General features: G+C 30.5%; 1 protein-coding gene across 1 annotated transcript; it reads left to right on the top strand.

The window, feature by feature from the left end:
- Positions 1-4787: 4787 nt before the first annotated feature.
- On the top strand, positions 4788-14192 carry LOC101258500 (bifunctional 3-dehydroquinate dehydratase/shikimate dehydrogenase, chloroplastic). Its single transcript, XM_010328978.4, has 9 exons — positions 4788-5343; positions 7669-7774; positions 8171-8386; positions 8499-8839; positions 8965-9028; positions 13163-13271; positions 13352-13638; positions 13716-13878; positions 13990-14192. The coding sequence occupies exons 1-9, from the start codon at positions 5129-5131 to the stop codon at positions 14031-14033; spliced, it is 1545 nt and encodes a 514-aa protein (XP_010327280.1). The 5' UTR covers positions 4788-5128; the 3' UTR covers positions 14034-14192.
- Positions 14193-16201: the final 2009 nt, after the last annotated feature.

Below are 16201 nucleotides of genomic sequence, written 5' to 3'. Positions count from 1 at the left end.
CTATAACAATCAATACAATACAGGAATCAACAAACAATCACTAATTATACGAAACTATAACAATTCTATGAACCCTAGACCAAACTCATCATCCCAATTATCCAATTTAAGGCTGTTTCATCATCAAATCTATACCAAAACCCTTCCCATTCATTATTAACCAATTCTACTACGTTCTACGGATCAAAAATATGGATTGGGGGAGCTTACCTTTAGCCTTAATAATCGTGAAAACTAATAGGAGTCGCCTGGAGTTCGTTTCTAAGCTCTAGAAATTGAAAAGTATCAAATAAGGTCATTTAGGGGTATATTAATGCATAAAGTCGCATCTTACCCGATACAACGACCTCGCCAAAGAGGCGAAATTTCCCAACATGGAGGTTTTTTTCTCAAACCAGTGAGTCATTCCAAGAATTCCAAAATCCCGATTTCACAACTCACCTCTAACCCGCGATGCTCAGAAAATACCTTCACGCCAAGGCCAATTTCCGGAGTTCACTCGCCCGAATTTAATTTTGTAAAGTTGTAGGGTTTCCTTAATGAGTTAACTAACTACCTATACAATCAAAATCATAATTTATTCACCCTATTGCTATCATATTTCTACACACCTTAATGACTCCGATTTCGTCTAAATTTAGACTAGATTGAAAAATTTCAAGTTATTGCCAAAAAGTTTTGCGACCCAATTTTTTTTCTGTTGGCTTTTCTATAACGAATGAATCCAATCTTTACAGTAATAAATATGATAGTCATATCATTGAAGTTATTCTTAGTCATGAAGAGGGCAAACATACATTAGACAATTGACTAGGAATCTTAGTTTTTGAAGATGTGTCTCATTAGGAAATATAGAGAACTTTTATTGTTAGAGATCCATAAACTAGTAGTAAATACTAGAATGAAATAGGTCCAAACAGAGTGAAACAAATAGTGAGAATGCACATGTCGACTCTAAGAAAAATGTAATTGAGGTATGGTTATAGTGGAATTAAAAAGAGTAATAGAAGTAGATGGATCCTTGTAGCCAATAAGTAATTGCTAACAAATTGATATACAAACATTATGAGTTTTTTCATCTATACTATATTGTTACATGCTATAGGGTTTGACCAAATGATAACAGAAACTTTCACTAGAAAACAAAGTAAAGCTTAATCTCAAATTGGGCTTTGGAATTTCATCACATATATACATATCAAATGCATAATCATAAACAAGGATTGTGTCATTGTCTTTAGAAAATTGCACCACTTTAGTCAGCTGCACCACTAATGCTGCCAAGTCAGTTGGATTCTTTCAACCATTTGTATAAGTTCAAGCTTGTCTGTGAATATAAATTGATTATGGTATATTTTGTAATACTATTATATTTAAACAATTTAGTTAATTTTCTCATATAAAAAACATGAAGGATTCATAATCTTGAATCAAACAAAGAAAGTTGTACATACAATTATCTATTAAAAATAAATATGATTTTTTCAAGTGTACCCCGTAAAATTACAACAGTACATTATCCATTTTAAAGAAGACATATGTTGATCAATATTTATATTATAAAATACAATGTTTATTCGAAAACACCGTCTTGATATATACGTGGATATAAAAAGAAAGATACAAGTTTCTAAATAATAAGACACAAACTTAAAAAAAAAATTACGAACATAATCAATGTTACTTAAGTTTACCTATAAACTATATGTTATCAATATTTTAACATAATATATTTTTAAAAAATAAGGAAAGTGCATCACTGAGTATAAGATATATGAGAACCACATAAGAAAAATGATATACCAATTCAATTGACTATTTATAGATACAAACAATTATTCTTTCCTAAATTTAGTCACTTATTACTTAGACGTTTTAGCATCATCTATATCATTTACAAAAATGATACTAAATAACATATGTTGCACGTATTCAAAAATTAGTAACTTAATATATCTAAAAAATACTGAAAACTTAATTGACAATCCAAATTTTATTTGTATCATATAAATTAACACAACAAAATAATATATATTAAACTAAGTGTACCCCGCAAAATTACAACGGTACATTATCCATATTAAAGAAGATATGTTGATCAATGTTTACATTATGAAATACAATGTTTGTTCGAAAACACCATCTTGATATATACATGGATACAAAAAGAAAGATACTAGTTTCTAAATAATAAAGCACAAACTTTAAAAAAAAAAATTACGAATATAATCAACGTTGCTTAAGTTTACCTATAAACTATATGTTATTAATATTTTAACATAATTTTTTGTAAGAAAATAAGGGAAGTGCATCACTGAGTATAAGATATATGAGAACTACATAAGAAAAATGATATACCAATTCAATTGACTACTTATAGATACAAACAATTATTCTTTCCTAAATTTAGTCACTTATTACTTACACGTTTTAGCATCATCCATATCATTTACAAAAATGATACTAAACAACACATGTTGTACGTATTCAAAAACTAGTAACTTAATATATCAAAAAATATTGAAAACTTAATTGATAATCTAAATTTTATTTATATCATATAAATTAACAAAAATAATATATATTAAACTCATACTAGTATATATATATATATATATTAGGAGGGTGGGAAGCATCTATTCACAACTAGAAAGTATTTAATTTGAGTAAAGTTAAAGAGAACAATGATTTTCACCTTAATATTTCCTATATTTATTTATTTATTGCCCCAAAAAAAACATCAAAATATGACTAGGATTGTGTGTAGGTAAGTTCTTGGAATAAGTCTCCCCCCCCCCCCCCCCCCCCCAATGCCGCCTGACTTGAAATAGAGAACTCACCTACTTTTCTTTTTTTTTTTGTCATTTTTCACAAACCTAACTTTTTAAAACTAGACTAGTTGCTGCATTTTTATATTGGTCCTACTACTTTAAACAAAGAGCATCATATTTACTCATGGGGAAATAACTATTTTCCTCATTAAATTGTTGTCATACTTTCTCTCTTTTAAAAAGGAGATTGGTAGTCTCGTGAGGGTAATTTATCGAAAAAGAAGAAGTGAAATTTTGAAAGATCTGTATTAAAATTGTATAGAATATAAACCATAGTTATAATATAAGTTAAATTGGATATTATACATTACTATAAAGTTGATAGTATATCGGAACAAAATAATACATTTCTAACAACGTATACAAATTTATATAGTACCTGAATGTTTGAATTTCATATATAATACTTATAATATATTTATATTAAAAATATTTTAGTTATATATTCACCACATGCATTAAAAATATATCTATAATGTATAACATATTGAATCCAAAATGTATTATAACTGTTGTTTATTTTTTCTCTTATCAATGGTACAAAAATCTCTTATTGTATTAAAAATGTTTTAGTTATACGTTTAACATGTGCAATGAAACATGTCTATAATATTTATTATATATTGAGTGCAACTTTATTACAATTGTTATTTTTCCCCTCTTATTAACCGTGTTAAAATATATTATTGTATGAAAAATATTTTTGTTATATATTCACAATGGGCATTTAAAAATGCATATCAGATATATAATGTATTGAATTCAAACGCTGTTATAAGTATAATTTATATTTATTTATTTATTTTAATGTAAACATCATTGAAACAATTGAAACTTTAAGAAGAAAAAAGAGAGGACAAAAATGATTGAAGAAAAGAAAAAAAATGAAAAAGAGAGAAAATAATGAAAAAAAAGGAAATAAAACTAACATAAAACAAAAATAAAAATGAAAGAGAGATAAAATTATGAAAGAAAAGAGATGAAAGTAATAACTAAAGAAAAGACAATAATGAAAGAGACATAAAATTATGAAAGAAAGAGAGGGAAAAAAATGACAAAAGAAAAGATAAAAATGAAAGCGATAGGAAATGACGGAATAAAAGAGAAAGAAAATGTATTAGCGGAAGAGAGAATAGGAAAAAATGATAAATATACCTCTTAATTATTGTGATTATTTGCAGATATTTTAGTTATATTTTTAGGTCATTAATGTTTATGCCGTCGAAAAATTAGAGTATAAATTTCTTTTATTTTATCGGAAAATTAAATAGAGACATTTGACATAATCTTATCCGTTTAATTTGATAATTAACAAATATAAGATTGATGAATAAAATTATGATACTTATATATTTGTTCTCGTTAATATAAAGGGTATACATACACTAATTTTTGAAAGACATGATCACTAATATTCTAAAAGTATATGAAAATTACAATAATTTAAGAATATATTTATTATTTTTCCTATGAGAATATAAAGATAAAATTTTGTTTTGCTAGTATTTCCATTAACAAAACTAATACTACTATTCTCAATAAGAAATACATATTATACCATAATTCATAATAATGAATTATATTAATATGTATGTTAAATGACCAATAATAATCCTTTATTATTTAGACAATCTAGCAGGGGATGAGTATGAATTCAGTTAGATACTCGGATCCCTAATTATAAGTTGTGTTATAAATAATTAGAGGTTTATTTGAAATATATTATGAAAAAGTTATTAAGAAATTAATAATTTCTTGAAACTATTTTCAAGCTTAGGTCAATGTATGATTTTTTAAATTTATTTAAGTATGATTTAAATTTGTAGAAATCAAATTAGACAATATAATAAATATTTAATAATCTTAATTTACGAAAACTGTTAAAAATAAGAACAAATATAAGCCACGTGGTGAATATCAATTGTATATTTAAGCGAACAGATTGACCACCACGTCAAAAATATTTGAAGGAAGGAAAAATAATTTTTATGAGAATTCAAATGTAGTTAAAAAAATAAATGTATAGTCAGCGATGAGGCAGCAAGCCACCTACTATTTCTACGGAATTGGCGCAGTATGCAAAAATCAAATGATTCAATTTTTGTTATCTTAATTAGTTTTCAAAGTTGTTGGGTTCCATTCCAAACAAGATTCTCCAACCCCCATTCCATTACTTAAATCTATTACCTATCTTTCACTAACCTACTCAACAACAAATAAATTTCCCAAATTCAACATTTTTTTTCACTATAAATCCCTAAAAGTGGATTATGTTTTAATTCCTAAAAGGGGAAATAATGGGTAGTGTTGGATTGTTGAAGAATTCCGCCATGGTTTGTGCTCCATTAATGGCGACATCAGTGGATCAATTAATTGATGAAATGGTTGAGGCTAAATCACAAGGTGCAGATTGTGTTGAGATTAGGCTTGATGCTATCCACAATTTCCAACCTCACAAACATCTTCAACTTCTCTTCAAAAATAAGCCACTCCCTATTCTCATTCTTTACAGGTATTTCTTTTTTTTAATCTATCTCTAAAGTTTAAAAACATTAAAAAAACATACTCTTTGAAAAGACAATAGAATTTATTAATTTCAGTATATTACATTAAATTTATAAGATTTAAAGGCTATAATTAAAATAAATATAAAAGGAAAATATTTACGAAGTAGAATGTTAAGTTTGTATAGGAAGAACTATAACAAATATGATATTAACTTCTAATCTGAATCCAAAACTAAAGTTGAAATAATATATCTAAACATTGAAAACTTTATAAATTCACTAAAAATATTTGAGAAAGTAGATTATAATTAATGTTTTATTTATTTATAAATAAGATTATATATATTATATCGATTTAATTTTAATTTGGTTTAACTTTTTTTTAATATCTCACCAAGAACAAATTCTTTTTATTAATTTGTTGATATGTTTTGACATTACTATTTGACTTGTTTTCAATATGACTAGATATTTAAAAAGTAAATAAATAAATATTTGCATGGTATAATAGTATTTCCTTTGAGAATAAATTCTTTATAAAAAAATTATTTTTAAATAAGCAAAGTAACATTCTTTTCTATTATTTTGGGGAGGGGCCACAATTTCCGTTCAAATTAAGAATATGTTGGAAAAAAATAAAAATAAAATACCAATTGTTGATGTCACTTGTCAGAAAAATCCATCAGAAAAGTCCACGCCCAACTTTCAAATATAACATTTTAGTTGTTATAAAAAATTTCCAGAATCGAACGATAAAAATTAACAATTTAAAATTTAATTATTGTATTGATTTGTAAAAAAAATATAATTCATAATATTTTTCATTTAATTTTGAATATTTAAAATTATAATACAAAATGTCAAATTAATATAATATAATTTAATTTTAAGTTTTAATAAAAAAAATACTTTAGGGTCAGGAGAGAGTATTTGAAACTTGTTATTTTCACAGAGAAAGTTCCAAACTTCCGCCCTCATTTATTTATTATTTGGACAGTATATGATTAAAAATTAAAAATAGAACTGTTTTTAAAGCACATCTACAGGTGGAGGAATATTTTTAATAGTTTGGTTAATTAGTTGTCTGTAATTTTATTTTACTTTATTGAGAAAGTTAAACTTTCTACTTTATAACTTCTCCCCTGGCACTTATAGAACCAAGTTTGTTAAAAATTCGATGATTAGAATTTTAATAATGTTCATTTAAAATTTCCTGAATAGTTGAATAAGTATATTCTCCATTGAACAGTAATTATCCTCTCAATTGCAATTTATTTGTTTTATTCATTTTAATATATCTAAATAAATGAACCAACTTTTGATTTTGATTACTTTTAAATTTCAACATCTGACCTATAAATTTAAAATTATAAAGTCAAATATTTTTTTCTATCCAACAATAATTATTCATACTATTTTTTTATATTATTATTTAAAGCTATAAAAAATAAAATTAGGGAGCATTAATTTTGAGAATAGAAAATTAGAGAGAACCAAAACTAGGGAGATTATGTGGGAATATCATTTTAACAAAGGAAAGATTTTGTTGAGTCGAGGCATCTTAAATGAGAATGAAAACAAAGTGGAGATTATGTTTCCGTATCCATTTCCTCTTAAACCAAATAAAGGAAAATTAAATTTAATTAAGTTAAATAATAAAATAGTAATATTATGCTATTATTTATTTATTTATTCTTAAGGCGTATGTGAAATTAATAGTAAAAAATTATTTTGTTAGATAGAAGATTATATTCTAATGGATGACTTGGACCTTAAACAAGGTTCAACTTTCATTTTTTTTTCAAAAATAAATAAATAATAATTCCCATTTTCAGGTCAGAATAGTGAAAAAGCAAAAACGGATGCATCTATAATTCAATAAAAACGAAAACCAGAATGCACCAAAATTGGAGATAATATTTCAATACTCAATTATGAATTCTTTTTGTATAACTCAACTTATTTAATTTATTTTTTCCATAAAATTTATTGAGATGAATCTTTTTATATAAAACAAAAAATTTAAAAGTCACTATGAATTTTTGGATTAATTTGTGAATTGTGAGCACAAGACGTAAAGCCATTTATTGATGTAAAAATACTCTCTCAATTCCAAAAACATAAGTGCTTTTTTTTAAAAAAAAAATTTTGGCACATTCTTGTAGAAATTAGTTATTGTATAGATAAAAAAACATTTTTATTAATTTATATTTTAACTAAAGAAAAAATAATGATGTAATACTCTTGATTACGTAAAAATAAAGATAATTATATTTTTAGCACGTAGGATCAAGTCATTTCAACAAGTGATTATGTATGTTGATGTTCAGGCCAATATGGGAAAGAAATGACTTTGAAGCTGATGCCCACAAACAATTGGAAGCCCTTCGGTTGGCTAAAGAATTGGGAGCTGATTATGTTGAGTTGGACCTCAAGGTACTTTACTCTCTCAGTCTGATTTTATTTATGTAGTTTGACTCAGTATAAAGTTAAAGAAAAAATGAAGACGTGTAAAAATTTATGATTCAAAATAAATTATAGAAATTTGTGTGACTATAAAGTAAAATAGACATTTTCTAGTTTACTTGTTACTTAATAAAAAATATCTCATTTTTTTTAAACTGACTAAAAGAAAAAAAAAAAAGTAAGTCAAATATTATTTTAATGTCAGTGGTTGAGCATTAATATGAGTAAGAAACTGTCATTTTGTATGTAACTATGCCAACTTGTAGTTTTGTAGTATGTTTTGTCTTTCCAGATTAGATTCATAGTGGTAGCAACTATCTTAACTGCCACATTTTCCTAATTTATTCTCATTGTATTGTTGTTCAGATAGCTAGTGAGTTTGCAAAAAATGAAAAGTCGAGTTGGAGTAGTGGTTGTAAACTAATTACATCATGCTTCGTGGACAATGTGACCTCAAAAGAAGACCTCAGCCAAGTTGTTGCATCCATGCAATCTACTGGGGCAGATATCCTCAAAATTGTTATAAATGCAAATGACATTACAGAACTAGAGAAAACGTTTCACTTGCTTTCACATTGCCAGGTACTAATACTGTCACGTTATGTAATACTAACATAACGTAAAAGATACAGAAACTGTCTGCTTATCCACACAGAATAAAAGAAAAAGTGTTTGCTTATTGCCTACTCTGCAGGTGCCGCTTATCGCCTACTCTGTTGGGGAAAGAGGTCTCATAAGTCAGCTGTTGGGCCCAAAATTCGGTAGTGTCCTATTATATGGATCTCTTGATGGTAATGCAGTGCCTGGTCTTCCTTCTCTTGCCAGCCTTAGACAAGCCTACGGAGTTGATTTGATGGATAATGATACTAAAGTTTTTGGGCTCATTTCTAAACCAGTGGGTCATAGTAAAGGACCTATTTTGCATAATCCAACGTTTAGACATGTGGGTTATAATGGAATTTATGTTCCAATGTTTGTGGATGATCTTAAGGAGTTCTTTAGGGTCTACTCAAGTCCCGACTTTGCTGGTTTCAGGTATGTCATTTGCACTGGTCATTAAGCTATCAGTTTCTAAGAAAATTACCACATTTATTGTTGAATTTTAGTTAAGAGATCTTGGATATAGAGTCCTTACGTGTTCCTACTATTATGAATTGTAGTGTTGGAATTCCATACAAGGAAGCAGTGGTGAGCTTTTGTGATGAAGTCGATCCATTGGCTGAGGTTTGTATGCGACCCTACTTTCAACTGTATCATTAATTCATTTATGGAATATGGAACAAAATGGTTGACGTATCGAGACTTTGATGTCCTGAAAAACATGTTTTGGGGCGAAGCACTATAGTGTAACTTATATGTCAGTAATGAAAAAATTTAGCTGCAGCGAAGACTTGCATATTTTCTTGATTATGGACTCATGGTAAGAACAAATATTCTAGTTTGAGTTTAATCATAGAAGTCTCTTGAGGAATTATCAGAAATTTAAGTAATGTGAAAACAAAAGGACAAATGAATTTCCTTGTGTGTTCATTGTATATGAGCTGTCAGTAGTGTGCCCTCGATAACCTCCTATCTAAGGTCATGCCTTCAGTAAGTTGAATCTGCACCATATTACCTCTCCTCAATACTTCTTCGGTCTACCTCTCCTCCTCCTAAAACCGACCAAAGTTAACCTCTCACACATCCACATTGGGGCATCTGTGCGCCTTCTCTTCACATGTATGACCCACCTTAGCCTCGCCTTCCTCATCTTGTCTCTACCGGGGACACTCCCACCTTGTCTAACATATCCTCGTTTCTAATTCTCTCTCTCCTGGTTAGTGTTGTGAAAGGCGATCGCCTCGTCACCAATGGCAAGAGGCGAGGCAAGGCGACCCTTCATCGCCTTTTAGCTTTGTGGTGAAACAATCTTAAAAAGGCGATGCCATAATGACAAAATGCTAGAGGCAAGAGGAGAGAAAGGCTAGAAAGGTGTCGCCTTTTTATTTTCTTAGAAAAAGACGACCAATTTAGGGTTTCAAAATTAAAGGTAATTTTAGGATTTTCGACTAGAATCCTCCGGTGTCTTTTCCGGCGACTCCAAAGCCTAACCAATACATATTTCTTCTTCTGACTTGGTCACTTTTACCTTTGTTTTGACTTTTGTTCTATTTTTCTCTATCAAGTTCTAGGCTTTTTTTTTTAGTATGTACTATCTATTTTTAGTTTTTAAATTGAAAAAAATTGCTAATATGTTATTGTTTGATATGCAATTAAATATTTTAATTTTTTGGCATTAAATGGTGCCGCACTTCAAGCGTTCGCCTCGCCCTGTGGCGAGGCAGACCCTTGTCGCCTTTTATCGCCTTTCGCCGTCCAAAACATTGCTCCTGGTATGTCTACACATCTATCTCAGCATTCTCATATTTGCCATTTTAAACATCTGAACATAACTTAGTTGATCTAACCACCACTTAGTAGAACTTACCTTTAAGTCTTGGTGGAACCTTCTTATCATACAAGACTCCGGGTGCAACCCTCTATTTCATCTACCCTGCAACAGTACACTGTGTTACATCCTAATCAATTTTCCCATTACCTTGGATTGTAGACGCAAGATATTTGAAACTTCCTCTTTTGTAAATGGCCTAGGTATCGAGATTCACTTCCAAACCAGCCTCATTGGTCATGTTACTAAACTTACGGTATAAGTACTTAATCTTAGTCCTGCTCATCCTGAACCCTTTGAACTCCAGAATTTGTCTCCAAACCTCTGGTCTAGTGTTAACTCCGTCATTAGTGTGGTCCCTTGGATATGTCGTGTTAATTCATCCATCACCAAGGCAAACAAAAATGGTCTAAGATCTGATCCTTGTTGCAAACCCATCACCACTAGGAAGTGGTCCTAGTCTCCTCCCACTCTCCGTACCCTCGTCTTGGCTTCATATTACATGCCCTTAATCGTCCTAGTGTATGCCACATGTACACCTCTAGCCTCCAAGAATCAACGTAGAATCTTCCTCGGGACTTTGTCGTATGCCTTTTCTAGGTCGCGTGGTTCTTTTCTCCTTCGGCTATTATCATATAGTAGTACCTCCAACCTCTCACCAGGTCCTATGAAACTTAAGCCGTACTTAGAATCTTTCAAGCAAAAAGTGAAACCAGAATCTCACAGCCAAACCATTATGTTGACAATTCGGTAATCAACTGCAAAATCAGTTCTAATAAGTCCCTCTACATTGTTCTTCTGTCTTCTGCTTCTAGTGTATGCTGCTCCTTCTTGATTCTTGTTTCTTGGTATCGGTTGGATTCAACATTACTATGTACTGATAGACTTTCAATAGATTACGCTAAGCTAATGCCACACATTGAAGATTTGTCAATAACAGGTAATGAACAGCTTATATGTAAATCTGTTATTCGTCGGATTCTCTCCTTTGTATTTTCTTGTATCTAAGATTAAGAATATGTGCTGTCTCTAGGTTTAAAATTCTCATTCGGTCATTCCTACACTTGGCAATTCAGAGAAGGAATTAAAACTGACTTGCTAGTGTATTGCCTTATCAAAAGATATGTTGTATGATCACATTGAAACTTCCCATCTTCTTGATCTTATCTACCTCTACCACTATACACCAGGGTGGTTCCCTGCTTCCATTCACCATCTTCTTCATCATTAGCGAGTCAGTTTCCAATATCAAGGGGTGCAACTCCTGTTATACTCAATATGTAAGGCCTTCCAGTATAGCTCTAGCTTCAGCCACCACATTTGTTGCATCTTTCAATTTCTTGGACTTGGCATATATCAAATTTTCTTGACTGTCCCTCAAATAGAAGCCAAGTGAACTAGGCCCAGGGTTACCTCTTGAAACTCCTTCAGTGTTGCATTTGTACCATCCTTCATGAGCATGCTGCCTGACTTCCATGCTACTGTTTTTGTATTTAAAATAGGTTTATATTCTTCCAAACATTTGATCATATCAGACCATAGATATGGGATGTTATGCAACCATGGATAGTTCACCTTTGCTAGATAGAATAAATTGTTATTGATCTGATGCACCACTCTGTTGAAGCTTACTCTTCCCCCATACTTTTGTTTCGTCTATTCCATTGTTCCCATGCTATCAATGTTAGTACAGCTTTAAAGAGAGGTTTAAGCTTAAGGAGAAGTCCGCATTCCACCATGCCTTAATTACTTATGAATTTGAACCAGGTTCAAATGCAAACCTGCTTCAGATGTGAATACCTTCCATACTTCTTAAGCAAATGTACCTGTCCGAAACACCATTGTGTCTGTCTACAACACCAACACCTAGATACGACTGCAATGCCCATTCTCCACAACTGATCATCTGTAGGGAGTTTGAATTCAAAAAATCTCCATAGGCACGTTTGATTTACATGTGCTTGAATGCAAGCTGGGAGGGAGCTTTGTTCCTGATAGAGAACCAGTTCCTTCATCATTGTTCTCAAGAAATTCGTGCTATAAATCTATAGCCATCTATCTGAATGGATATTGGCCCTTATCTTCTGCAACTTCTCTTCATTCTCATCTTGTCTGAATCATTGACAACTGTAGAACCATATTGGTGCTAACTCTTCTTAATTTGTGCCCAGACCATCAGAGAACCAGATTCTTTAGTTCTGATGCACCTCAGAACTTGTTTCTTCTATCATATACCTGCGACATTTCTTCATCTGATGGTCTTCTTATCTTCATCTTCTGGGAGTGGTTACTTCCTTTTATTTGCCCCAATCTCCCTCTTCATGGGATTTCAGTAGGAGGATATATTTTTCTTTTCTTTTTCATGTGTTAAGACCTCCACACACGGTCTTGCTTCAGCCTAACTTGGATCTGATGGTCCTCTTATCTTCATCTATGGATCACTCCTTTGCTCAAGATATTGCATGTTTCTTTCGATTGCCCTGAATCTGGCTGTGCACTTATCTTGCAAGTGTCCATTTTTTCCACAATGAGTGCCTAGACGATTGTGTGGGACAGAGACATACATGCTTTTGCCGGATTGTCTGTCCGGAGTCTTTGTTCTTTTGTATCCATATCTTTATTTATCTTATATGTTAAGAATTGGGTTCTTGTACTTCATTCTTCCTTGTACATAAGTTGTCGATCATCAAAACACTATATGATCCTGAATGTAAATTCAGAGATCGAGGAGACTCCTGACACCTCAAAAATATGTTTATTACAGTTTCGACTAGCTTAGGGTTTGCATTAGAAGGAACCGGCTAGAGAGATCTTTTTGACACTTTTTCCAGGATTTCTCTCTCTCAAGAATTTCTTTTTTATATTAATGAGATACATCAAGTTTCTGCTTTCTCAACCTAATATAATTTACCTTTGTGATGTTCCATTAGTCCATAGGGGCTGTAAATACCATCATACGGAGGCCTTGCGATGGGAAGTTAATTGGTTACAACACAGATTGTGAGGCTTCTATAACAGCCATCGAGGATGCTTTGAAAGGTATAACACCATTTTGTTCAGTGTGTTGTGTTTTAGCTAGTCACTTATCTAATTAAAGGTTAACTGGTGCATCTTCATAGCAAATGGAGAAGCTTTAGTTCCTTGTTCACTCGCTAGGAAAATGTTTGTGTTGGTGGGTGCTGGAGGTGCAGGAAGAGCTCTTGCATTCGGAGCCAAGAGCAGGGGAGCTCGAATTGTGATTTTTGACATTGATTTTGATAGAGCAAAAGCTCTTGCTGCCGCAGTTAGTGGTGAAGCTCTGCCATTTGAAAAATTAGCTTCTTTTCAGCCAGAGAAAGGTGCAATCCTTGCGAATGCAACACCTATAGGAATGCATCCAAATAAAGATAGGATACCTGTGCCTGAGGTATCTCAAACACTTCAACTCCCCTTTATACTATCACTCACAAACAAAAAAATAAGTAAGTTGATGGTTATTTGTAGGGAAGCTTAAAGGATTATGTAGTGGTGTTTGATGCTGTATATACACCACGAAGGACTACTCTACTGGAAGATGCGGAGGCTGCTGGAGCACTCATTGTAAGTGGAGTTGAAATGTTTCTTAGACAGGCTATAGGACAGTTCAACCTTTTCACAGGAAGTAAAGGTAATGCCTTTACATATTGCATTATTCACAGCCATTTGCTGTCAAATGAATTGAGAATTGAGCTTCTTTCCATCAAATGTACAACTACTAACTTATATTTTATGTTTGCAGCACCAGAAGAATTCATGCGTGACATCGTTATGTCAAAATTCTAATCATCAACAATTTCAATTAAATTTGTGAAACGCCAACAAGGCTGGCAAAAATTGCATATTTTTTATTCATGACACAAAATCTTGTTAGTATTTTCTTGGATAGCAAAAACTATTGTTGTAATTCAACAATTTGTGCAAATTTGATTCATTTTAAACAAACCATCTTAATTTTTATTTCTGCAAGTTATTGCTATGTTCGCTGAATATATATCAAATAAATAGAATAAAAGGGAAAGGATCATTATTTACCTATCTACTATGTAGTGAAAAGAAGTTCAAAAATTGATCTCTGTTATATTATGTCCTTGTTCTTAATATCATAAAAATATCTCAAATTTGTTTTATCTTCATTAAACTCATCCATATCAGTCAAAACAACATTTTAATTTATTACACTGTCCCTTCTTCTTTAACCACTACCAAAATCAACATAAACCATCTACACATCTTCCATTTTTAACTTGTAAAATAAATGTAAAAAAATTATTTTACTTTTTTCAATAACAAGAATTGTTAAATCATTCAATGGTTATTACGTAAGTCACGTGATTTTATAAAGAAATTTAATAACTTTGATTTAATAAAATAAAGGGATAATTTCAATATTTCATAGACCTCACTTCAGGTTTCTCTCTATAACACTCACCCATGTAATTTACGATATTACGTCTATCTCCCTTATTTTCATTTTCTTGTAATCATTCTTTAAACTTATATAAAATAAATATATATTAATTTAGATTTGACAATTTTACCATTCTATATATGTATTAATTTGTTCATACTAGTAAATATTGTATAAAACAAAACTCATTTAACAAATGCTTAAAAAAATAAAAAATCACAAATACATTAATACTAAATATATATGTGTGTGTATTTATTTTAAATACGTTTAAAAAATGGTTACACGACAATGAAAATAAGGGACGTAGACATAATATCGTAAACCACAGGGGAAGTGAATGTTTAGAACGAAACCTGGATGGAGGTCTTTGAAATTATTCCAAAAAAATAAATCATGCGTTAAATTAGAGCCCTATACCTTTGGACTATCTAGTTAAAAAATAAATGATAGGAAAACCATAGTGTTAAAAGATGAAATTACATCCTATTTAGAGCACTATACCTTTGGACTATCTAGTAAGAACATAAACGTAAAAAAGCTTAAAATATCCTCGAAGTATTGAAAATGATACAAAATTACCTTTCATCCACTTAGTGGCTCAAAAATGTAATTCTCATCCACCTATTGGCTCCAAAATACCATTGTCATCCACCTTTGGGTTCAAAATTGACGACTTATTTAATTGTTCTAACATTAAACTCCTTAAATATTTTTAAAATACTTGGAGTTCAACTATTGATTATAATTTAATTTATTAATATAATTTATAAACCAACCCACTACTCACTCATTACTAACTAAAACCCATCCAATTAACAATTCAATTATAATATCAAAATCGCATAAACACTACTAAAACACGATGAAATTATAGATTCCTGAAAATGACATCCAAAATTATTTAAGTCCGAATCGAAACCCCAATTAGATTTAGGTTGAACCACTTATTTAGGAGGAGACTTTCAATATGATTCTGTTGGAAGATTGAATTAGAAATTTATGATTAAAGGTAAAGAAGTAATACATCCCAAATTAATTCATGCACTTTTTAAAATATAATTTTATAAATATTTATGATTTGTTTTAAAACCTTTAATATATTATTTTTAAAAAAAGTTATATATGAAGTAACATCACATAATTGAGACGTACGAATAATTAAGATGAACATAGTCAGACTTTTAAGTTTATCGGTAATTTTTATTTAGACACTTGAATGTATGATAATTTACTTCTATAGATATTTTCGCATCAAATTTTTAAAGAAGCTCAATTGGCAGTAGCTTTTCTGTTGTTGTATTAATAATGTGACGGGTTTATTAATTTGGAGGAGTTTAATTAGTAATGGGTGGGCAGTGGATTGATTTATAAATTATACTAAAAGTTAAATTATAACAAATAGTTGAGCTCCACGTATTTAAAAAATATTTAAATAGTTTAGATATAAAACCGTTGAATAAGTGGTCAATTTTGAACCAAAAGGTGGATGACAGGAGTATTTTGGACCCAATAGGTTGGTGGGAAGGGTATTTTGGAGCCA

This window comes from Solanum lycopersicum, chromosome 10, assembly GCF_036512215.1.
Source record: "Solanum lycopersicum chromosome 10, SLM_r2.1".
NCBI lineage: Eukaryota > Viridiplantae > Streptophyta > Magnoliopsida > Solanales > Solanaceae > Solanum > Solanum lycopersicum.
Note: the sequence above shows the minus strand (reverse complement) of the source record. Positions and strands in the feature narration are given on the sequence as shown.